The sequence below is a fragment of the Oncorhynchus mykiss genome, chromosome 20, assembly GCF_013265735.2.
Source record: "Oncorhynchus mykiss isolate Arlee chromosome 20, USDA_OmykA_1.1, whole genome shotgun sequence".
Classification (NCBI taxonomy): domain Eukaryota; kingdom Metazoa; phylum Chordata; class Actinopteri; order Salmoniformes; family Salmonidae; genus Oncorhynchus; species Oncorhynchus mykiss.
In genome coordinates, this window is record NC_048584.1 from 6,630,902 (window position 1) to 6,656,956 (window position 26,055).

General features: G+C 42.1%; 1 protein-coding gene across 1 annotated transcript; it reads left to right on the plus strand.

Moving 5' to 3' along the window:
• Positions 1-6,546: 6,546 nt before the first annotated feature.
• On the plus strand, positions 6,547-24,311 carry daglb (diacylglycerol lipase, beta). Its single transcript, XM_021575538.2, has 15 exons — positions 6,547-7,553; positions 8,045-8,196; positions 8,447-8,621; positions 20,162-20,429; positions 20,521-20,643; positions 20,745-20,872; positions 21,068-21,194; positions 21,292-21,375; positions 21,465-21,542; positions 21,651-21,731; positions 21,813-21,940; positions 22,055-22,123; positions 22,608-22,680; positions 22,817-23,064; positions 23,186-24,311. Exons 1-15 carry the CDS (start codon positions 7,459-7,461, stop codon positions 23,379-23,381), a joined length of 2,025 nt encoding a protein of 674 aa, XP_021431213.1. The 5' UTR covers positions 6,547-7,458; the 3' UTR covers positions 23,382-24,311.
• The last annotated feature ends 1,744 nt before the right edge of the window (positions 24,312-26,055 follow it).

The following is a 26,055-nucleotide window of genomic DNA, read 5'->3' on the forward strand; positions in this document are numbered from 1 at the left end:
CCTACCTGGACAAAAGGAACACCAAATGTGAGAATGCTGTTCATAGACTACAACTTAGCGTTCGACACCATATTGCCCCCCAAAGCTCATCACTAAGCTAAGGACCCTGGGACAAAACACCTCCCTCTGTAACTGGATCCTGGACTTCCTGATGGGCCGCCCTCAGGTGGTAAGGTAGGTAACACATCCGCCATTCTAATCCTCAACACGAGGGCACCTCAGGGGTGCGTGCTCAGTCCCCTCCTGTACTCCCTGTTCACTCATGACTGCATGGCCAAGCATGACTCCAACACCATCATTAAATTTGCCGATGACTCAACAGTGGTAGGCCTGATCACCGACAACGATGAGACAGCCTATAGGGAGGAGGTGCCAGGACAACAACCTCTCCCTCAACGTGATCAAGACAAAGGAGATGATTGTGGACTACAGGAAAAGGAGGGCCTGTATCATCGGCAGGGCTGTAGTGGAGCAGGTCGAGAGCTTCAAGTTCCTAATGGGCCCTCAGATCCTCAAAGTTCTACAACTGCACCACCGAGAGCATTGCATCACTGCCTGGTATGGTAACTGCTTGGCCTCCGACCCCAAAGCACTACGTCACTGGGGCCAAGCTTCCTGCCATCCACCTTTTATTTAACCAGGTAGGCTAGTTGAGAACAAGTTCTCATTTACAACTGCGACCTGGCCAAGATAAAGCATAGCAGTGTGAACAGACAACAACACAGAGTTACACATGGAGTAAACAATTAACAAGTCAATAACACAGTAAAAAAAAGAAAAAAAACAGTATATACAGTGCCTTGCGAAAGTATTCGGCCCCCTTGAACTTTGCGACCTTTTGCCACATTTCAGGCTTCAAACATAAAGATATAAAAGTGTATTTTTTTGTGAAGAATCAACAACAAGTGGGACACAATCATGAAGTGGAACGACATTTATTGGATATTTCAAACTTTTTTAACAAATCAAAAACTGAAAAATTGGGCGTGCAAAATTATTCAGCCCCTTTACTTTCAGTGCAGCAAACTCTCTCCAGAAGTTCAGTGAGGATCTCTGAATGATCCAATGTTGACCTAAATGACTAATGATGATAAATACAATCCACCTGTGTGTAATCAAGTCTCCGTATAAATGCACCTGCACTGTGATAGTCTCAGAGGTCCGTTAAAAGGGCAGAGAGCATCATGAAGAACAAGGAACACACCTGGCAGGTCCGAGATACTGTTGTGAAGAAGTTTAAAGCCGGATTTGGATACAAAAAGATTTCCCAAGCTTTAAACACCCCAAGGAGCACTGCGCAAGCGATAATATTGAAATGGAAGGAGTATCAGACCACTGCAAATCTACCAAGACCTGGCCGTCCCTCTAAACTTTCAGCTCATACAAGGAGAAGACTGATCAGAGATGCAGCCAAGAGGCCCATGATCACTCTGGATGAACTGCAGAGATCTACAGCTGAGGTGGGAGACTCTGTCCATAGGACAACAATCAGTCGTATTTTGCACTAATCTGGCCTTTATGGAAGAGTGGCAAGAAGAAAGCCATTTCTTAAAGATATCCATAAAAAGTGTTGTTTAAAGTTTGCCACAAGCCACCTGGGAGACACACCAAACATGTGGAAGAAGGTGCTCTGGTCAGATGAAACCAAAATTGAACTTTTTGGCAACAATGCAAAACGTTATGTTTGGCGTAAAAGCAACACAGCTGAACACACCATCCCCACTGTCAAACATGGTGGTGGCAGCATCATGGTTTGGGCCTGCTTTTCTTCAGCAGGGACAGGGAAGATGGTTAAAATTGATGGGAAGATGGATGGAGCCAAATACAGGACCATTCTGGAAGAAAACCTGATGGAGTCTGCAAAAGACCTGAGACTGGGACGGAGATTTGTCTTCCAACAAGACAATGATCCAAAACATAAAGCAAAATCTACAATGGAATGGTTCAAAAATAAACATATCCAGGTGTTAGAATGGCCAAGTCAAAGTCCAGACCTGAATCCAATTGAGAATCTGTGGAAAGAACTGAAAACTGATGTTCACAAATGCTCTTCATCCAACCTCACTGAGCTCGAGCTGTTTTGCAAGGAGGAATGGGAAAAAAATTCAGTCTCTCGATGTGCAAAACTGATAGAGACACCCCAAGCGACTTACAGCTGTAATCGCAGCAAAAGGTGGCGCTACAAAGTATTAACTTAAGGGGGCTGAATAATTTTGCACGCCCATTTTTTCAGTTTTTGATTTGTTAAAAAAGTTTGAAATATCCAATAAATGTCGTTCCACTTCATGATTGTGTCCCACTTGTTGTTGATTCTTCACAAAAAAATACAGTTTTATATCTTTATGTTTGAAGCCTGAAATGTGGCAAAAGGTCGCAAAGTTCAAGGGGGCCGAATACTTTCGCAAGGCACTGTACATTGTGTGCAAAAGACATGAGGAGGTAGGCGAATAATTACAATTAAGCAGATTAACACTGGAGTGATAAATGATCAGATGGTAATGTGCAGGTAGAGATACTGGTGTGCAAAAGAGCAGAAAAGTAAATAAATAAAAACAGTATGGGGATGAGGTAGGTAAATTGGGTGGGCTATATACCGATGGACTATGTACAGCTGCAGCGATCGGTTAGCTGCTCAGATAGCAGATGTTTTTAAAGTTGGTGAGGGAGATGAAAGTCTCCAACTTCAGCGATTTTTTTTTTGCAATTCGTTCCAGTCACAGGCAGCAGAGAACTGGAAAGAAAGGCGGCCAAATGAGGTGTTGGCTTTAGGAATGATCAGTGAGATACACCTGCTGGACTTGTAGATGACCTGGAGCCAGTGGGTCTGGCGACGAATATGTAGCGAGGGCCAGCCGACTAGAGCATACAGGTCGCAGTGGTGGGTGGTATAAGGTGCTTTAGTAACAAAACGGATGGCACTGTGATCAACTGCATCCAGTTTGCTGAGTAGAGTATTGGAAGCTATTTTGTAGATGACATCGCCGAAGTCGAGGATCGGTAGGATAGTCAGTTTTACTAGGGTAAGTTTGGCGGCGTGAGTGAAGGAGGCTTTGTTGCGGAATAGAAAGCAGACTCTAGATTTTATTTTAGATTGGAGATGTTTGATATGAGTCTGGAAAGAGAGTTTACAGTCTAGCCAGACTCCTAGGTACTTATAGATGTCCACATATTCTAGGTCGGAACCATCCAGGGGGGTGATGCTAGTCGGGCGTGCGGGTGCAGGCAGCGAACGGTTGAAAAGCATGCCTTTGGTTTTACTAGCGTTTAAGAGCAGTTGGAGGCCACGGAAGGAGTGTTGTATGGCATTGAAGCTCGTTTGGTTAGATAGCACAGTGTCCAAGGAAGGGCCAGAAGTATACAGAATGGTGTCGTCTGCGTAGAGGTGGATCAGGGAATCGCCCGCAGCAAGAGCAACATCATTGATATATACAGAGAAAAGAGTCAGCCCGAGAATTGAACCCTGTGGCACCACCATAGAGACTGCCAGAAGACCGGACAACATGCCCTCCGATTTGACACACTGAACTCTGTCTGCAAAGTAGTTGGTGAACCAGGCAAGGCAGTCATTAGAAAAACCGAGGCTACTGAGTCTGCCGATAAGAATGTGGTGATTGACAGAGTCGAAAGCCTTGGCCAGCTCGATGAAGACGGCTGTACAGTACTGTCTTTTATCGATGGCGGTTATGATATCGTTTAGTACCTTGAGCGTGACTGAGGTGCACCCGTGACCGGCTCGGAAACCAGATTGCACAGCGGAGAAGGTATGGTGGGATTCGAGATGGTCAGTGATCTGTTTGTTGACTTGGCTTTCGAAGACCTTAGATAGGCAGGGCAGGATGGATATAGGTCTGTAACAGTTTGGGTGTCTCCCCCTTTGAAGAGGGGGATGACTGTGGCAGCTTTCCAATCCTTGGGGATCTCAGACGATATAAAAGAGAGGTTGAACAGGCTGGTAATAGGGGTTGCGACAATGGCGGCGGATAGTTTCAGAAATAGAGGGTCCAGATTGTCAAGCCCAGCTGATTTGTACGGGTCCAGGTTTTGCAGCTCTTTAAGAACATCTTCTATCTGGATTTGGGTAGAGGAGAAGCTGGGGAGGCTTGGGCGAGTAGCTGCGGGGGGCTGTTGGCCGAGGTTGGAGTAGCCAGGAGGAAGGCATGGCCAGCCGTTGAGGAATGCTTGTTGAAGTTTTCGATTATCATGGATTTATCGGTGGTGACAGTGTTACCTAGCCTCAGTGCAGTGGGCAGCTGGGAGGAGGTGCTCTTGTTCTCCATGGACTTTACAGTGTCCCTGAACTTTTTGGAGTTAGAGCTACAGGATGCAAATTTCTGCTTGAAAAAGCTGGCCTTTGCTTTCCTGCCCGACTGTGTGTATTGGCTCCTGACTTCCCTGAACAGTTGCATATTGCGGGGACTATTCGATGCTATTGCAGCCTGCCACAGGAATTTTTTGTGCTGGTCGAGGGCAGTCAGGTCTGGAGTGAACCAAGGGCTATATCTGTTCTTAGTTCTGCATTTTTTGAACGGAGCATGCTTATCTAAGATGTGAGGAAGTTACTTTTAAAGAATGACCAGGCATGCTCAACTGACCAGATGAGGTCAATATCCTTCCAGGATACCCGGGCCAGGTCAATTAGAAAGGCCTGCTCGCAGAAGTGTTTTAGGGAGCGTTTGACAGTGATGAGGGGTGGTCGTTTGACTGCGGACCCGTAGCGGATACAGGCAATGAGGCAATATACCAGGCGGCGTCAGAGGAAGGCCCTGAAAATTGTCAAGACTCCAGCCACCCTAGTCATAAACCATCACTGACCCCCCTTTCCTGTCTGTTCTCACCCTCTTCTGCCACTCAGTCATGTTGGTCTTCAAAGTCCTACTCCTTTACTAAACCCTGGCATCCTTGACTTCACTACAATGTTCTTAGTTAAACCAGAGATCGTATATAGAAAACAAAACCACATTGGCTTTGGTTAAACATTAGCTAACTAGCTAAAGTTAGTTTCAAAGACAGTACAAAAACTCTGTGGTTAGTTAGCTTGCTAACGTTAGCTTTCTAGTGAGCTGATATTAACCTATATTGCCCCATCAATAGCGGCTTTAATAGCAGAAGTTCAAATAACTACCTATTTTAATATTGAAATCATAGTTGATCAGCTAGCTAGTTGGTAAGCTAGTTTCTCTACTGAAAAACTATCAAACTTAGGCTGACTTCTTTATTATCAGCCATTGTTCACCTTTCACTGTACTCTTTCATCTCTCTGGTAAAAAAAATCTGGTTAGAGAGCAGTGAAGCTGTGATTTGTCTAAAAACCTAGCCAATTGTGTTATAGTAGACTGCTACAGGCCATGTTCTTTGGCTAGAATTTCCCCTATTATAAAATTAGAGTAAGCGGTTGCGAGAGCAAATGGATTTTGGAGACCAAACTGGTTAATTGGTGTGAGAGGGAGAAAAGACATCAGTGTGTGCATTGAGTTTTTAAATTTGCAGTCATTTCTGAGTCTTGACATGTAAGTATTTCTTTAGGAAAACAAAAATCTCTGTTTTCATTAATTTACTGCATGTGGCAATGCAGTTCTGCTCACACAAAGTCACACAGATTCTCTCCCTGTGCATTGGCTCCAACAATAAGTACCTTTTATCTTGTCTTGATTTAGCTGGAAGAAGTTGTGAGCAATCCAAGTATTTAAATCACTAATACAGTCTTATTTATATGTGGAGATAAAATCCTCTGGTGACACAGAAATGAAAAGTTGTGTATTGTCTACATAGCAGTGAAAATCAATGCTGGGCTTTCTGATAACGCTGCCAAGGGGTAACATGTATAAACTGAACAGTACCAGACCAAAAATCTAACCTTGTGGAATGCCACCTGTGATATGTATTTTGTTTGAGTTGTGTTCACCAAGGTTTACAAAATCTAAACTGGTTAAATAGTTCCTAAACCAATTTAGAACTGGACTGGAGAGGCCAACCCACCTCTCCAAACTGTCCAGAAGGACATCATGGTCAACAGTGTTGAATACAGCACTTAAAGACGAGTACAAGGACAGAGAGCTGTTTGGCATCTTTATTGGCTCTAAAATCATTTACCACATTTTGTTGTTTTACCACTCATAGTCAGGGGTGCAACTTTGGTTTAAGAAGTGGTGGGGGGAGGGGGGCATACATTATTATATATTTTTTATTCCATCGGATAAACACTCCAAACAGCCTACCTGACCACTCGGAGGCGTCTGCATGGTCCTAAAGCACATCGTTGCCTCGTTGTTTTGTATCACAACATGGTGGGGGGGAGACGAATGCAATTTCACATGTTCCCAGTGAAAGTTGCACCCCTACTCATAGTAATATATTCAATGCGATTAAAAAGGTCTGGTTATCATAACATAATAACAACCCTCTTCTTCACCATGCATTTAAAGAGTTTTACATCGTCAACATGTAACTCATATCTGATTGTCTTCATTTCGTCACTGGGGCCAAGCTTCCTGCCATCCACCTTTTATTTAACCAGGTAGGCTAGTTGAGAACAAGTTCTCATTTACAACTGCGACCTGGCCAAGACCATCAATAATCCGGGCCCAGCGCTCCATCCCGGTGCTGGTGTATGTGCAGGCGAAAAAACAGATTGGAATTTTTCCACATACAGGGATTAATCAACATGGGATTAATCAACATATTCAATGATCTGAGTCTATATTATATATATATTTTTTAAACAATAGTAATGTTACAATCAAGTATTTTTAATTGTCTTGGCCTAGACCACAAAACAGTGGAAGCAACTGATAACGAAACGAGAAGCGGAACTTTATTTTCACAGCACGTCGTTCGACAGGATTTTTTTAATAGACACAATCACTAGAAGAAAACAACATTTCGAGCAGCTTTGTTTGCTTCTGTACTGGCAGCCTGCTACCTATATTCATTATTTTGGGGAGTTTTTCTTCAGATAAATATGTAAACCAATGTTGTTGACGATGGCTTCCAGGAATTAAATGACCGGTGAAGATTGTGCGCAATAACAATGGAATCGTTAGCCCACTCCTTGCTAGCTAACGTAGCAAATCGAATTCAACGAAGCAAAATAATCTAGCTTTATTTTTTATTTATTTTTACAAATCCGTGACATTACAATTAGATTGTGAACAAGTGTGCGGTCATTTAGCTATACACGGGCTCTTATTGAGGGGACATGCTAGCTAGCCAAGAGGTTCTAGCTAATAGCTAGCAAAGCGCGTTAGCCTAAATTCGACGAAAGCAAATGGCAACAAAGTAACGACCTTCCCTTTTACATCAATAACCGTAATTTCCCGATCGTAGGTGTTGCGAAATGGCCATCTTAAAAAAGTAGTATTGCTTCTCCGAAAGATAACAAATCAGAACGTTGTCAAGTTAGCTAGCTAGGTAACGTTATTTATCTCGTTCCTGACAGTGATTGTAGTGTAGCTATTTGTCATGCCTGGAATGATAGCGTTTGGTCGGCGATGGGGCATCGCAAGCGACGACCTGGTCTTTTCCGGCTCTTTTGAGCTGTTCGTCAGGGTTCTATGGTAAGTGAACTCAACATTTTAATGGAACGATATTCAAAGCAAAGGGAGGGATGATGCAAAACTTTGTCATATCATACCACATGCAGTAAATGACAACTGTAAACGTAGCTGTCAGTAGTCGTAGCTACATAGATCCCACACTCAGTAGCACCTTGTTGTATTCTCTCATTGTTTGTATTTCACTTTGATTTATTATACAAGCATGAAAAACACAACGCTATCCTCCCTGCTGTGCCCAACCCACAACCTGGTAAAGGTTGCTGCACTGACCTCTATTGGGGTGTATTCATTATGCCGAATATGTTGCAAAACGTTAAACAAAAGCAAAAGGAGAGAAATGGGAGGGTACCAACGGAATTTGTCCAATAGAAACTTGTTCTGTTTTGCAAGTGTTTGGACTAATGATTACACCCCTGGTATTGCTTTGATGTGTTTTAATGATCTAAAAAAAAATCTAATCAATCATGCTGTATCTCTTCACTGCCCTACAGGTGGATCTGGACGCTGGCTCTGTACACTCTCCATAAGGGGAAGTTTGACTGTTCAGGTGGAAGAGTTCTACACAGCTACCTGGTGGTTTTACTGGTCCTGTTGGCTTTCATCATCCTGTCTTTATGTGCCATCGTCTACGTCAGCGCTCAAGGTGAACCTTGCACACTTTTACTGTTATGACATGATGAAAGGAATTTACATGAATTTACTGTATTATACACTGGGTTTAGAATTTGTGTGATATATATTCTAGTTTTTTAAAAAGTTTTTTTTACCACTTTTAGTAATATATTCAGTGCAATAAACAGGTCTGGTTATCATAACATATGACATAATCCTCCTCTTCACCATGACTCAGAGTTTTACGTTGTCAACATCTCTGATTGTCTTTGTTTCCCCAGGGACCATCACTAACCCGGGCCCGCGACGCTCCATCCCGGTGCTGGTATATGTGCGGGCGATGCTGTACATCCCTGAGCTGATCTGGGCCATCCTGGGGGCCATCTGGGTGTCTGATGACAGCCGGGGCTGTGAGCCTGCTGAGGTGGGGGCCGTCATTGCTGCAGTGGTCGCCAGGTGGGTGGGAAGAATGTTTTTTCCTGTACGTATACTGTGGTATGATTTTGGGGATTTTCATGAAATTTAATCCATAGAAGGGACCTTTTTTGACTCCATAATGTTTCATCTGGATGTGCTACAAAGAAAATTGGTGTCATATGAAGCTTTACCACTTTCTCTGTATTATGAGAAATATTTTTATTTAAATAACAATGTCCTTACATTAATATATGGATATTGAAAAATCTAAACATAAATATTGAAAATATACAATTTTTGACATTTCATATTGTTGAACATAATATACTCTACGAGCATATCAAAGTGCGATTTCTGCTAGTTTTCATGGCCCGTTTTTATACAGAGACATTTGTATAGTAGGCAATCACAACCCTCCTTTTACATGTATCAAATCATATTTTCATTGGTCACCAATACATGGTTAACAGATGTTATTGCGAGTGTTGCGAAATGCTTGTGCTTCTAGTTCCAACAGGGAAGCAATATCTAACAAGTAATCTAACAATTCCACAACAACAACCTAATACACACATCTAAAGAATGGAATAAGAATATAAACAGAAACGCAGCAAAAAAAGAAACGCCCCATTTTCAGGACCCTGTCTTTCAAAGATAATTTGTAAAAATCCAAATATCTTCACAGATCTTCATTGTAAAGGATTTAAACACTGTTTCCCATGCTTGTTCAATGAACCATAAACAATTAATGAACATGCACCTGTGGAACGGTCGTTAAGACACTAACAGCTTACAGACGGTAGGCAATTAAGGTCACAGTTATGAAAACTTACGACACTAAAGAGGCCTTTCTACCGACTCTGAAAAGCACCAAAAGAAAGATGCCCAGGGTCCCTGCTCATCTGCGTGTACGTGACTTAGGCATGCTGCAAGGAGGCATGAGGACTGCAGATGTAGCCAGGGCAATAAATTACAATGTCTGTACTGTGAGATGCCTAAGACAGCGCTACAGGGAGACAGGAAGGACAGCTGATCGTCCTCGCAGTGGCAGACTACGTGTAACAACACCTGCACAGGATCGGTACATTCGAACATCACACCTGCGGGACAGGTACAGGATGGCAACAACAACTGCCTGAGTTACACCAGGAACGCACAATCCCTCATCAGTGCTCAGACTGTTTGCAATAGGCTGAGAGAGGCTGGACTGAGGGCTTGTAGGCCTGTTGTAAGGCAGGTCCTCACCAGACATCACTGGCAACAACATCGCCTATGGGCACAAATCCATCGTCACTGGACCAGACAGGACTGGCAAAAAGTGCTCTTCACTGACAAGTCGCGGTTTTGTCTCACCAGTGTTGATTGTCGTATTTGCGTTTATTGTCGAAGGAATGAGTGTTACACCGAGGCCTGTACTCTGGAGCAGGATCGATTTTTAATTATTATAATTTTTTTTAAGGGGGAGGATCCGTCATGGTCTGGGGCGGTGTGTCACAGCATCATCGGGCTGAGCTTGTTGTCATTGCAGGCAATCTCCACGCTGTGCGTTACAGGGAAGACATCTTCCTCCCTCATGTGGTACCCTTCCTGCAGGCTCATACTGACATAACCATCCAGCATGAAAATGCCACCAGCCATACTGCTCGTTCTGTGCCTGATTTCCTGCAAGACAGGAATGTCAGTGTTCTGCCATGGCCAGCAAAGAGCCGGATCTCAATCCCATTGAGCACGTCTGGGACCTGTTGGATCGGAGATTGAGGGCTAGGCCATTCCTCCCAGAAATCTTGGTGGTAGAGTGGGGTAACATCTCACAGCAAGACCTGGAAAATCTGGTGCAGTACATGAGGAGGAGATGCACTGCAGTACTTAATGCAGCTGGTGGCCACACCAAATACTGACTGTTACTTTTGATTTTGACCCCCACTTTGTTCAGGAACACATTATTCAATTTCTGTCACTCACATGTCCTTGGAACTTGTTCAGTTTGGCTCAGTTGTTGAGTCTTATGTTCATTTAAATATTTACACATGTTAAGTTTGCTGAAAATAAACGCAGTTGATGTTTCTTTTTTTGCTGAGTTTATACATGTATGGATGAGCCAATGACTGAACAGCATAGGCAAGATGCAGTAGATGGTATAAAATACAGTATATACATATGAGATGAGAAATGCAAGATAGTTGAAGTCGGAAGTTTACATACACTTAGGTTGGAGTCATTAAAACTCATTTTTCAACCACTCCACAAATTTCTTTTTAACTAACTATAGTTTTGGGATGTCAGTTAGGACATCTGCTTTGCATGACACAAGTAATTTTTCCAACAATTGTTTACAGACAGATTATTTCACTTATAATTCACTGTATCACAATTCCAGTGGGTCAGAAGTGTACATACACTAAGATGACTGTGCCTTTAAACAGCTTGGAAAATTCCAGAAAATTATGGTATGGCTTTAGAAGCTTCTGATAGGCTAATTGACATAATTTGAGTCAATTGTAGGTGTACCTGTGGATGTATTTCAAGGCCTACCTTCAAACTCAGTGCCTCTTTGCTTGACATCATGGGAAAATCTAAAGAAATCAGCAAAGACCTCAGGAAAAACATTGTAGACCTTCAAGACTTGTTCCTCCTTGGAGGCAATTTCCAAACGCCTGAAGGGAGCACGTTCATTTGTACACACAATAGTATGCAAGTATAAACTCCATGGGACCACGCAATCGTCATACCGCTCAGAAAGGCGACACATTCTGTCTCCTAGAGATGAAGGTACTTTGGTGTGAAAAGTGCAAACAGCAAAGGCCCTTGTGAAGATGCTGGAAGAAACAGGTTCAGAAGTATATATATCCACAGTAAAACGAGTCCTATATCGAAATAACCTGAAAGGCCACTCTGCAAGGAAGAAGCCACTGCTCCAAAACGTCCATAAAAAAGCCAGACTATGGTTTGCAACTGCACATGGGGACAAAGATTGTACTTTTTGGAGAGATGTCCTCTGGTCTGATGAAACAAAAATAGATCTGTTTGGCTGTAAAGCCCATCGTTATGTTTGGAGGAAAAGCTTGTTATGTTTGGAGGCAAGCTGAAGAACACCATCCCAACCGTGAAGCACGGGGGTGGCAGCATCATGTTGGGTGGGTGCTTTGCTGCAGGAGGGACTGGTGCACTTCACAAAATAGATGGCATCATGGGGTAGGAAAATTGTGGATATATTGAAGCAACATCTCAAGACGTCAGTCAGGAAGTTAAAGCTTGGTTGCAAATGGGTCTTTCAAATGGACAATGACCCCAAGCATACTTCCAAAGTTGTGGCGAAAAGGACAACAAAGTCAAGGTATTGGAGTGGTCATCACATAGCCCTGACCTCAATACCACGGAAAATGTATGGGCAGAACTGAAAAAGCATGTGCGAGCAAGCCAACAAACCTGACTCAGTTACACCAGCTCTGTCAGGAGGAATGGGCCAGCTCTGTCAGGAGGAAAGCTACCCAAAATGTTTGACCAAAGATAAACAATTTAAAGGCAATGCTACCAAATACTAATTAAGTATATTTAAATGTCTGACCCACTGGGAATGTGATGAAAGAAATAAAAGCTGAAATAAATGATCTTATTATTCTGACATTTCACATTCTTAAAATAAAGTGGTGATCCTAACTGACCTAAGACATGGAATTTGTACTAGGATTAAATGTCAGGAATTGTGAAATACTGATGTATTTGGTTAAGGTGTATGTAAACTTCTGACTTCAACTGTATGTTAACGTTATTAAAGTGGTCAATGATTTCAAGTCTATCTAGGCCTCTCTGTGTTAGTGGTGGCTGTTTAACAGTCTCAATGGATGGAAGCTTTTTTTCAGTCTCTCGGTCCCATCTTTGATGCACCTGGACTGACCTCGCCTTCTGTATGGTAGCGGGGTGAACAGGCAGTGGTTCGGGTGGTTGTCCTTAATGATCTTTTTGGACTTCCTGTGACATTGGGTGCTGTAGGTGTCCTGGAGGGCAGGTAATTTGCTCCCGGTGATGCGCTCTGCAGACCACACCACCCTCTGGAGAGCCCTGCGGTTGTGGTTGTTGAAGTTGCCGTACCAGTCGGTGATACAGCCTGACATGCTCTCAATTGGGCATCTGTATAAGTTTGAGGGTTTTAACCTCTCTGGGAGGTTGAAAAGCCAGGGAAAATGCAGAGCGCCAAATTCAAATAAATTACTATAAAAATGTAACTTTCATTAAATCACACATGCAAGATAGCAAATTAAAGCTACACTTGTTGTGAATCAAGCCAATATGTCAGATTTCAAAAAGGCTTTTCGGAGGAAGGAAACGATGCTATTATTTGAGGATAGCACTTCCGTAAACAAGAGAGAAAGCATATTTCAACCCTGCAGGTGCGACACAAAACGCAGAAATAAAAATTAATGCCTTACCTTTGACGATCTTCTTTTGTTGACACTCCAATATGTCCCATAAACATCACAAATGACCCTTTTGTTCGATTAATTTCGGCGATATATATCCAAAATGTCCATTTAAAAAAAACACAAAAAAAACACTGGTTCCAACTTGAGCAACGTGACTACAAAATATCTCAAAAGTTACCTGTAAACTTTGCCAAAACCTTTCAAACTACTTTTGTAATACAACTTTAGGTACTTTTTAACATAAATAATCGATACAATTGAAGACTGGATGATCTGTGTTCAATACAGGAAGAAAACAAACTGAAGCATGCTTTCTGGTCATGCGCCTCTATCTAACAGTACACTTCAAGTGACCCTAGTTCAAGATGGCCATACTTCTTCATTACACAAAGGAATAACCTCAACCAATTTCTAAAGACTGTTGACATCCAGTGGAAGCGATAGGAACTGCAAGAAGGTCCCTTTAGAAATCTGGATTCCCAATGAGAACCCATTTGAAAAGAGTGACCTCAAAAAACAAAAAACATCTGAATGGTTTGTCCTTGGGGTTTTGCCTGCTAAATAAGTTCTGTAATACTCACAGACATGATTCAAACTTGAGTGTTTTCTATCCAAATCTACTAATAATATGCATATCTTATCTTCTGGGGATAAGTAGAAGGGAGTTGAATTTGGGCATGCATTTCATCCGGATGTGAAAATACTGCCCCGTCACCAAGAAAGAAGTTAAGTGACAAGCCAAATTTCTTCAGCCTACTGAGGTTGAATTATAAAAAATAAAAAATGATTTAACCTTTAACTTGGCAAGTCAGTTAAGAACAAATTCTCATTGACAATGATGGTCTACCCCGGCCAAACCTGTGCGCCGCCCTATGATGGTAGGAAACAACATCTTCACTTTGCTGATCCTCAACACTGGGGCCCCACAAGGGTGGGTGCTCAGCTGTTGCGCCTTCTTCACCACACTGTCTGTGTCGGTGAACCATTTCAGTTTGTCTGTGGTGTTTACGCCGAGGAACTTTTCACCTTCTCTACTACTGTCCCGTTGATGTAGATAGGGGGCTGCTCCCTCTGCTGTTTTCTGAAGTCCATGATCATCTCCTTTGTTTTGTTGACGTTGAGTGAGAGGTTGTTTTCCTGACACCACACTCTGAGGGCCCTCGCCACCTCCCTGAAGGCTTTCTCGTCGTTGTTGGTAAGTCATGGGTGAACAGGGAGTACAGGAGGGGGCTGAGCGTGGGGCCCCAGTGTTGAGGATCAGCGAAGTGGAGATGTTTCCTACCCTCACCACCTGGGGGCGGCCTTGCGACGGTTTAACACGTTTAAATGTCTTACGTCGGCCACGGACTAGGACAGCCCACAGTCCTTGGTAGCGGGCTGCGTCGGTGGCACTATATTATCCTCAAAGCGGGCAAAGAAGGTGCTTAGTTTGTCTGGAAGCAAGACGTCGTGTCCGTGATTTTCTGTAGACCCTGCCACATATGTCTTGTGTCTGAGCCGTTGAATTGCGACTCCACTTTGCCTCTATACTGACATTTTGCTTGTTTGATTGCCTTGCGGAGGGAATAACTACGCTGTTCTGTATTATCCATATTCCCAGTCACTTTTCAATGGTTAAATGCGGTGGTTCACGCTTTCAATTTTGCCCGTATGCTGCCGAATATCCACAATTTCTGGTTAAGGTAGGTTGTAATTGTCAGTGGGTACAACATCTCCTGTGAACTTCCTTATAAACTCACCCACCGAATCGGTGTATATGTCAATATTATTCTCTGAAGCTACCCGGAACATGTCCCAGTCCGCTTGATCAAAACAATCTTGAAGTGTGGATTCCGATTGGTCAGACCAGCGTTGAATAGTCCTTATCCCGGCTACATCCTGTTTGAGTTTCTGCCTATAGGAAGGCAGGAGCAAAATGAAGTCTGGTGTTTTGCGGGTACAATTTAATGAAGCTGCCAGTTGAGGACTTGTGAGGCGGCTGTTTCTCAAACTAGACACACTAATGAACTTGTCCTCTTGCTCAGTTGTGCACCGGGGCCTCCCACTCTTTCTATTCTGGTTAGAGCCAGTTTGCGCTGTTCTGTGAAGGGAGTAGGTCACAGCGTTGTACTAGATCTTCAGTTTCTTGGCAATTTCTTGCATGGAATAGCCTTCATTTCTCAGAACAAGAATAGACTGACAAGTTTCAGAAGAAACATTCTTTGTTTCTGGCCATTTTGAGCCTGTAATCGAACCCAGAAATGCTGACGCTCCAGTTACTCAACTAGTCTAAAGAAGGACAGTTTTATTGTTTCTTTAATCAGCAGTTTTCAGCTGTGCTAACATAATTGCAAAGGGTTTTCTAATTATCAATCGGCCTTTTAAAATGATCAACTTGAATTAGCTAACTCAATGTGCCGTTGGAACACAGGAGTGATGGTTGCTGATAATGGGCCTCTGTACCCCTATGTAGATATTCCATTTTCAAAAATCAGCCGTTTCAAGCTACAATAGTAATTTACAACATAAACAATGTCTACACTGTATTTCAAATTCATTTGATGTTATTTTAATGGACATAAAATGTGCTGTTCTTTCAAAAAGAGGACATTTCTAAGTGTACGGTAGTGTATATATTTACCCCAAAAATATATGGGGCATTGGAATTGATGCGGACAATTACATTGATGGAAGCAACAATCTATCCGCAATTGTAAAGCTGATCCACTCCCGAAGTTATTTATTTGTTTATTTTAACTTTAAAAAAAATAAACAAATTGGCTTAAAATTGGTTTATAAATTGGATCATAACTCTACCTCTAGTAGAGATCCCACTCTGGAACTTTGATATGCCTGTAGAGTATGTTATGTTAAACAATATATTTAAAAATGTGCCAATCTAAGAATGGAATATTCTTCAATATTCATTTTTTAAAATCAAAATCAAAATACTACTCATATTACAGAGCAAGCGTTAAAGCTTCATGACACATTTTTGCTCTGTAGCACATACAGATGAAACATTATGCTATTATGTCTTAAGGAGGCCTGGGTAAATTAAAATTCATTATTTCTCAATAATGCTTTAAGATACAAACCCCAAATATTTTAGGCAGGGAAAAACCTGTTTTGGCAATTATTTTTTATTTTTATGATATATCATAAAAATAAATCGATCACAGGACGTTTTTACTCATTCAGCAGTTTTTACCAGATTAAGTACAATACCATTGGAAATGTATGTTGAAAGTTCTATTTATATTCCTGAAAATTAAGTTGAAAATTATGCTTTTGCTGCTTCCTGTTAACAAGACATATTGATAATAGCCCAATGTCAAAACACAGTTTTAGTGTCCAAATCAATAAACGATATTCAGAAAGAGTTTGTGCTATATTGAAAACCTAAAGTATTCTATCTACACATGTAATCATATTGCTTGTATTTTTTTCTAACGAGCAGCATATAAACTGGACACAATCATTTTGTTTTGACAAATGGCAAAAATCACTCATCAATTAGGGGGGATGCGCTGTTGAAACTACCACAACGAATAAAACATACGAAAAATACATCACTAGTGAGAGGACAACCTGCAGAACAGTTACATTTTGAAATGTTGCATTTTGATACGGGCAGTGGTGTAAAAATACTTTAAAGTACTACTTAAGTAGTTTTTTTGGGGTATCTGTACTTTACTTTACTATTTATATTTTTTACAACTTTTACTTCAATACATTTTAAAAGAAAATAATAAACTTTTTACTCCATACAATTTCCCTGACACCCAAAAGTTCTTGTTACATTTTGAGTGGCTAGCAGGACAGGAAAATGGTTCAATTCACACACTTATCAAGAGAACATCACTGGTCATCCCTACTGCCTCTGATCTGGTGGACTCACTAAACAGAGAACATCACTGGTCATCCCTACTGCCTTTGATCTGGTGGACTCACTAAACAGAGAACATCACTGGTCATCCCTACTGCCTCTGATCTGGTGGACTCACTAAACAGAGAACATCACTGGTCATCCCTACTGCCTCTGATCTGGCGGACTCACTAAACAGAGAACATCACTGGTCATCCCTACTGCCTCTGATCTGGTGGACTCACTAAACGCAAATGCTTCGTTTGTAAATTGTGTTGTGCCCCTAGCTCTCCGTACATTAAAAAATAAGAAAATGGTGCCGTCAGGTTTGCTTAATATAGGGAATTGGAAGTTATATATACTTTTACTTTAAGTATATTTTAGCAATTACATTTACTTTTGGTACTTAAGTATATTTAAAACCAAATACTTTCAGACTTTTACTGAAGTAGTATTTTACTGGGTGACTTTCACTTTTACTTGAGTAATTTTTTTATTAAGCTATCTTTACTTTTACTCAAGTATGACAATTGGGTACTCTTTCTACTTTTGGTTTGAGCGTTGGGCCAGTAACCGAAAGGTTGCTAGATTGAATCCCCAAGCTGACAAGGTTAAAATCTGTCGTTCTGCTCTTGAACAAGGCAGTTAACCCACTGTTCCTAGGCCGTCATTGTAAATAAGAATTTGTTCTTAACTGACTTGCCTAGTTAATTAAATAAATTCCACCTCTGGATACGGGGTCACCAAAACAGAAAGGGAAACACAACACTGTTGTCAATTAATCCTATCGATGATCACTTTTAAATCAATTGTGTGAGAGGGGGGATATGAGGTTGCACATCCTGTTAACTAACACAGCTAAAAAAAAAACCACAGAATCTGGGAATAATTTGTACGTCACTGGTTAGAGGATCATTTTTGGTGTAACTTACATTTAAAAAAAATCACTTCCATCAATATCACTCTGAAATCAATAGAACAGGCAAACGTTTGGTGTAGCGCTGTTTAAGCTAACACTATTCAAAGGCCACACGGAGTAACCTATACATGTTTGGTTAGATGAGAATTTGTAGAAGGCTTCTATTTATATTTTGGAATGGAGGATGTTGATTTCGGGAGGCTGCCATCACTGAAAAGTTAACTTGTGTTAACTTCAATGAATCACGACCCGCCATAGGATATCAACAGTGACAACGGTTGGCTGTTATTTAAGGGATAGTTGGACTGTCAAATTCGTTTATTGGTGTGTGTGTGACCAGCAGCTTTTATAAAGAGACCACCCAGGATTATTTGTATCGTTTTGAGAAAGAAATTGATATCTGCGTTCTGTATCCTGCGAACCCCCACCGCCCCCAGTGCATATGACAAAATCAACGGTACAAAACCAAAGATAAGATTGATTGCTTAAAACAGATCAATGTGTCACCATGTTGACTATAAACTTTTACACTAACATCGCCAATCTGAGGTAAATGGGATGTGTAATTCGCCACAACTCAATGTGATCAAAACGGCAGCTTGTTTTACACTGAACAAAAATATATAAACGGAACATGTAAAGTGTTGGTCCCATGTTTCATGAGCTGAAATAAAAGATCCCTGACATTTTCCATACAAACAAAAAAGTGTATTTCTCTCAAATATTGTGCACAAAAAAATGTTTATATCCCTGTTAGTGAGCATTTCTCCTTTGCAAGATAATCCATCTACCTGACAGGTGTGGCATATCAATGAGCTGATTAAACAGCATGAACATTACACAGGTGCACCTACTGCTGGGGACAATAAAAGATCACTTTAAAATGTGCAGTTTTGTCACACAACACAATGCCACAATGTCTCCAGTTTTGATTAATCGTGCAATTGGCATGCTGACTGCAGGAGTGTAATGTTAATTTCTCTACCATAAACTGCATCCAATGTTGTTTTTGAGAATTTGGCAGTACGTCCAACCGACCTCACAACCGCAGACCACATGTATTGTGTCGTGTGGGGGCGAGCGCTTTGCTGATGTCAAAGGTTGTGAACAGAGTGACCCATGGTGGCGATGGGGTTATGGTATAGGCAGGTATAAGCTATGTACAACGAACACAATTGCATTTTATCGATGGCAGTTCGAATGCCCATTGTCGTGCCATTCATCCGCGGCCATCACCTCATGTTTCAGCATTATAATGCACGGGCCCCATGTTGGAAGGATCTGTACACAATTCCTGTAAGCTGAACAAGTCTGTTCTTCCGTGGCCTGCATGTCACTCATTGAGCATGTTTGGGATGCTCTGAATTGACGTGTATGACGGCGTATTCCAGTTTCCACAAATATCCAGCAACTTCTCACAGCCATTGAGGAGGAGTGGAACAACATTCCACAGGCCACAATCAACAGCCTGATAAACTCTATGTGAAGGAGATGTCGCGCTGCATGAGGCAAATGGTGGTCACACCAGATACTGACTGGTTTTCTGATCCACGCCCCTACCTTTTTTTTAAGGTGTCTGTGACCAACAGATGCATATCTTTATTCCCAGTCATGTGAAATCCATAAATTAGGGCCTAATGAATTGATTTAAATTAACTTGATTTCCTTAAATGAACTGTAACTCAGTAAAATATTTGAAATGGTTGTTTGTAATTTTTGTTCAGTATAGTAACACATCATGGAAAGTAGCGTTGTATACATTTAGATATGGCAAGATAATTCAAATGAAAACTCACAGATTTGTTCAATAATTAGATTTCTTACTAATTGAACCATTTAGAGATTTAAAAAAGTACCTTATGCACAACTTAACCTGGCACCCGAGAAAGAGCTCCCATAGTGACTGTGCAGCAGCCCATTAATTTGACATCTCTAAATATTATTTTTATTTAACCTTTTATTTAATTAGGCAAGTCAGTTAAATTTGTTCTTTTTTTTTTTTTTTTAATGACTGCCTACCCCGGCCAAACTTTCATCTAGACCGGACGAAGCTGAGCCAATTGTGCGCCTCTCTAATACACTTCCTAATGTTTAGGTGCATGGCCTTTTGCCCTCCAGAACAGTCTCAATTCGGTCGGGCATGGACTACAAGCATAGCTTTCACCTGGATTCACCTGGTCAGTCTTTGTCATGGAAAGAACACTCAGTGTATGTCAACAATCCTTCCTCCAAAGGACCCTTCTATAGATTACATTTATTGAAAATCCAAAACTCCACGGTCCTGTTTTGTTCTAGTTTTGTGAGGTATCGCCCATATAGGCCTACATCCTACCTGAATATACAGTACATTGGCAGTTTACATTGTGTTTACATTCCTCTCCCTCCCTGGCAGTTGGATCCTGCTGCTGTCCACAGGGGTGGGAGTGCTGTTTGTGTTCGACCCACTGGGCAGCCGCCTTCCTGGGCCTCCATCCCAGGAGCAGCTAGGGGTAAGGGACCTAGAGAGCAGTGAGGGCTCCCAGCTCCTGTCCACCGCCCGCTCCGTGGCTGTCAGGGTGTGGGAGAGCAGGCTAAGGCTGCTCTGCTGCTGCCTGCCTCAGGATGAGAGCCACAGAGCTGCCTTCTCCAGCATAGCTCAGCTTGTCAGCGGATTCTTCTCGGTGAGTAAGGGAAACAGGGTGTGTCTGTGTACATCTTGTTGGTCAGTGTGATACTTTTTTAAAAACGAATCATGTTTTCATTGTGTGTTAGGATACAGACCTGGTTCCCAGTGACATCGCAGTGGGTCTGGCTCTGCTACATCAGGAGCAGGATAAGAAGGAGCAGTGTAGGGATCCAGACGAAGTCCTGCCTCACAGCCCCTCATCACCTATCGTAAGTACTGGAGTCGGTCAATAAGTCTGTCAATCCATCCAAAAATATTCAGTGCGTCCATTAAATTAATCAATTACAATTTGTGTGTGTTTGCTCTGCAGGCGGAGGATCTTGAGGCAGAGCTGGAGAAGGCAGCCCACTGTATGCAATTTGCTATAGCAGCGTATGGCTGGCCCATGTATGTCTACTCCAACCCACTCACTGGAGCCTGCAAACTCAGCGGGGACTGGTAAGACTGTTACACCTCTAATTTAACGTGCTCATCCTTCTCGATTTTTGAGCCGGGGTGTTAAAGTCATTTGGCCACTTTGTTAACAGAAATATCTAGAGGAGTGGACACCAGTGTATTACATAACTACATAAACATAAGCATTCCTACATATGCACTGTAAATACTTATATGCCCGTCTACTGTGTGTTTCAGCTGTAAGACCCAGTCTGCTGAGTATGACATTGTCGGAGGAGACAACATGGGCTGCCATTTCTCCTCCATCCTCCACAGCACCGGCCTACAGTACAGAGACTTCATCTACGTTAGCTTTCACAACCAGGTACTTCGACTCAGGGCAAATCTCAAATCCCATTAGTTTGCTAACTTTGGCCAGTACTGAATTCTCTACTGATGAAATGTAACCCTGTGTGTTCCAGATCTATGAAATTCCATTCTTTGTGGCTCTGGACCATAAGAGAGAGGCAGTACTGGTGGCTATCAGAGGAACACTGTCACTCCGGGTGAGACTCCTCCATCACTCCGTTCCACTTATCTATCTATCGATCGATCTCTATCTCTCACTCACTCGTTCATGTACATTTCTGTGTAGGATTTGCTGACTGACCTGTCTGCAGACTGTGAGAACCTCCCAGTAGAGGGAGTGTCAGGAACATGCTATGCTCACAAGGTGGATAGAATAATCACATTACTTCATCTATTGAATTTACATGTCTATGTATTTCTATCAGAACATTCTTTATTTGTAGATAGGAGCTGTAACCTCTGTGTTTCACAGGGCATGTCTCAGGCAGCCGGCTACATCTATAAGAAACTCCTCAACGATGGCATTCTAAACCAGGCTTTCACCATCGCGCCTGTAAGTCTCCTTACCTGTCCTCTCTCTGAAAAAGTACATTCGTTGTAACCTTAGAAGCCCTAACTGTGTGTGTGTTTTCAGGAGTACAAGCTAGTCATCACAGGCCACAGTCTTGGAGGGGGTACAGCCTCTCTCCTGGCCATTCTATTACGTAGCTCCTTCCCCACCCTACAGTGTTACGCCTTCTCTCCACCAGGGGGACTCATGAGGTACCAACACACATTCAAATAATTCATGCTTAGCATTATGTCAAGTGAGGATTTAAGTTTGTGTAATGTACATAGTATTATTGAGATTAATTTCCCTTTGTGCTCCCTCTGCAGTAAAGCCCTGGCGGAATATTCCAAAGACTTTGTGGTGTCTGTTGTGTTGGGGAAGGACTTGGTGCCAAGGTGAGGAGAGGAGCCACTTTAGACTGAGATGCCCCCCTCCTCCTGTCATGTGCTCTGTACTCCCATGTTTATCTCAGACAAAAGGTTACCCTGAAACAAACTGTGTTCTATTAATGAGTTTCTCAGTATTACACGTTATTATACTAGTACACACAGTGGACCAGGATAGGGATTCGGAAACTCTTGTTTTATTCATGTGTCAGTGTGTCAACTCAAGTGGAAAGTCCTGGTTTCTGAGTCTGAATGTGAAAGTGCTGTGGTGTAGAGGCTATTCCTGACTCTGAACGATGGAGACGCTATATTTAGGATCTGCCCCCTTATTACAGGCACACAGAAAATGAGAGCAACTCTCCCGCCCTCTCACTCTTTTCTCTCTCCCTCTCGCTCTCCTCTCTGAGTTAGAGTTCAAGTGCTTGTTCTGTGTTTTGGTGAAAGCACAGATTTCATTCGTTTTTCCTCTCTCCTCCACTTCCATCTCTCTCAGGTTGAGTTATCCCAACATGGAGGACTTGAAAAGGAGAATATTAAAAATGGTTTCTAATTGCAATAAGCCCAAGGTGAGAACATTAAAATTCAAATCCAAAATTGAGTAAATGAATCAAATAAGTTGGGCAGAATCCTAACTTTGGAGAGGGACCCTTATGATTTCTGATGACTTCTCGCTCTCCCCCTCTCCTTTTCCCTCTCCCTCAGTACCGTATCCTACTCCAGGGCTGTTGGTATGAGTTGTTTGGGGGAGATCCTGATGACTTCCCTACTGAGATGGACAGGCGGGAGGAGGAACTTAGCCAGCCGCTCCTGGGGGAGGAGACACTGCTGATTCGTGGCTCCTCATCCTATCAAAGCCTGGCTTCCGAGGACTCGCCGGTACACTGCGCCCACCTGCCACTTTATTTACCGGGACGTATACTGCACATTACAGAGGACGGCCCATCGCGGAGGTGTGTATGGCACAAACACACACACAAAATACATTACACCCATGTCTGCCTTTGTCATTGACCAAAGTTTTTGTCCTCTACTTTTTCTTTCCCTTCCTTCCCTCCTTCATCGCTTCTCCAGGTCCTGTTTTTCCCAGGTGCGTTACCGGGCGGAGTGGTCCAGTGAGACAGCATTCCGGAGTGTTCTCATCAGTCCTAGGATGATCGCCGACCACATGCCTGATGCTGTACTCCGATCTCTCCACAGTATGACACAGGACAGACCCTTCAACCTCTGCCCCTCGTCGCTTAGCAACAGCCACCTCAACGTCATCTGAGTCACACTGCTACACACGTACACACACCTGGACAGGGCGAGCCTGACTGTCTGTTGCAAGGCTGTCCCCAGTCCTTTGGTTCTAGTTTCATCTCTTCCCGCCCCATCTCAAGTCCCCCAGTTTCTGTCCCTGTTTTGTCCCTACTCCATGACCAGGATACTCAACAGCGAATACAAAGGGACAAGACAATTGGACTTCTCGATTAAAGGACTGTGCAGGATTGTCTTTCTCATTAGGCCTTTGGAAAGGGTGTTGTCATTTGATTATTTATTTATGTAGTAAACATTTGTTGCCATTTCATTGGTTTTTGCTATCTTCTTCTGAGTAATTCCATGAACTGTCATTGTGTCCTTATCATCCATTGTGCTCTGTGTACATACCTAGATTGCAGTGTTACTGTAATTCCAAAAGTGTACATTCAGATTTTATTTTATTTTGTATATTTTTTTTATTTAGGCTGCTGATTTTGAGATTATGTTTTGATTATGTAACTCTGCTTTGTTTGTGTGGAATGTCTAAGACTTAGAAAATTGCTTGAGGTAGAATTTGTCCTGGACCACAGATCTAAGATCAGATGAGTCAGTCTTAAGAGGACATTTCTACCTACTCAAAAAATCAGGGCCCTATGCATTGCAGATCAACAAGTCTCACCAATACTCCCAATGCTTGACCAGTTTGTTTTGCCCCATATATGCTAAATGAGTAGTGTATGAAACAAATGAGTTAATTGGCATGAAAACAACTTCTAGGTGATATGTGGTAGCCTAAATGACTCCAGTTTCATGACACATGTTCTGTTAACATGCCATATACATACTTTATAAGGTAATTCAATATTGAAAAATGAAAGTCAAAGTAATGGTTTACATCTTGAATCGTGTATTTGTGATGATGGACTTATCATACAAATAAACTTGTCATTAGTCACTGCAGTTATTTTTGTATTTGGAGGCTGGTTTACTTACACTACCAGTCAAAAGTTTGTACACACCTACTCATTCAAGGGTTTTTCTTTATTTTTACTATTTTCCACATTGTAGAATAATAGTGAAGACCACTATGGAATAACACATATGGAATCATGTTGAAACCAAAAAGTGTTAAACAAATCTAAATATATTTTATATTCGATATTCTTCAAATAGCCACCCTTTGCCTTGATGACAGCTTTGCACTCTTGGCATTCTCTCAACCAGCTTCACCTGGAATGCTTTTCCACCAGTTTTGAAGGAGTTCCCACATATGCTGACCACTTCTTGTCTGCTTTTTCTTCTCTCTTGTGGAGGACAGGTCATCTGATGCAGCACACCATCACTCTCATTGGACAAATAGCCCTTACACAGCCCGGAGGTTTGTTGGGTCATTGTCCTGTTGAAAAACAAATGATAGTCCCACTAAGCCCAAACCAGATGGGATGGCGTATCACTGCAGAATGCTGTGGTAGCCATGCTGACAGTATCACCAGAAAAGCACCCCCGCACCATAACACCTCCCCCTCCATGCTTTACAGTGGGAAATACACATACGGAGATCTTCACCCACACAGCGTCTCACAAAGACACAGCGGTTAGAGCCAAAAATCTAAAATTTGGAATCATCAGACCAAAGGACAAATTTCCACCGGTCTAATGTCCATTGCTTGTGTTTCTTGGTCCAAGCAAGTATATTGTTATAGGTGTCCTTTTAGTAGTGGTTTCTTTGCAACAATTCAACCATGAAGAGGCTACAGAGTAGCCTAGTGGTTAGAGCGTTGGACTAGTAACCGAAAGGTTGCAAATTCAAATCCCTGAGCTGACAAGGTACAAATCTGTCGTTCTGCCCCTGAACAGGCAGTTAATCCACTGTTCCTAGGCCATCATTGAAAATAAGAATTTGTTCTTAACTGACTTGCCTAGTTAAATAAAGGGGGGGTAAATGAAGGACTGATTCACACAGTCTCCTCTGAACAGTTGATGTTGAGATGTGCTTGTTACTTGAACTCAGTGAAGCATTTATTTGGGCTGCAATTTCTGAGGCTGGTAAAACGAAGGTAACTGGGTCTTCCAATCCTGTGGCGGGCCTCATCAGAGCCAGTTTCATTATAGCGCTTGATGGTTTTTGCGACTGCACTTGAAGAAACTTTCAAAGTTCTTAATTTTCCGTATTGACTGACCTTAATGTCTTAAAGTTATGATGGACTGTCGTTTCTCGTTGCTTATTTGAGTTGTTCTTGCCATAATATGGACTTGGTCTTTTACCAAATAGCCCTATCTTCTGTATACCACCCCTACCTTGTCACAACACAACTGATTGGCTCAAACGCATTAAGGAAAGAAATTCCACAAATTAACTTTTAAGAAGGCACACCTGTTAATTGAATTGCATTCCAGGTGACTACCTCATGAAGCTGGTTAAGAATGCCAAGAGTGTGCAAAGCTGTCATCAAGGCAAAGGGTGGCTATTTGAAGAATCTCAAATATAAAATAGATTTTGATTTGTTTAACACTTTTGGTTATTACATGATTCCATATGTGTTATTTCATAGTTTAAGTGTCTTCACTATTATTCTACAATGTAGAAAATGGTAAAAAAAATAAAAAAAAAACTTGAATGAGTGAGTAGGTGTCCTAAAACGTTTGATCGGTAGTGTATCTTATTTACTAAACATTTGAAAAGTCCCCAAGCTATTTTTAGA

Coding starts and splice junctions, on each gene's coding strand:
- daglb (XM_021575538.2), top strand. CDS start 7,459: ATGCCTGGAATGATAGCGTTTGGTCGGCGATGGGGCATCGCAAGCGAC. Junction 7,554..8,044: donor CTGTTCGTCAGGGTTCTATG/GTAAGTGAACTC, acceptor ACTGCCCTACAG/GTGGATCTGGACGCTGGCTC. Junction 22,124..22,607: donor GGGAAGGACTTGGTGCCAAG/GTGAGGAGAGGA, acceptor CATCTCTCTCAG/GTTGAGTTATCCCAACATGG.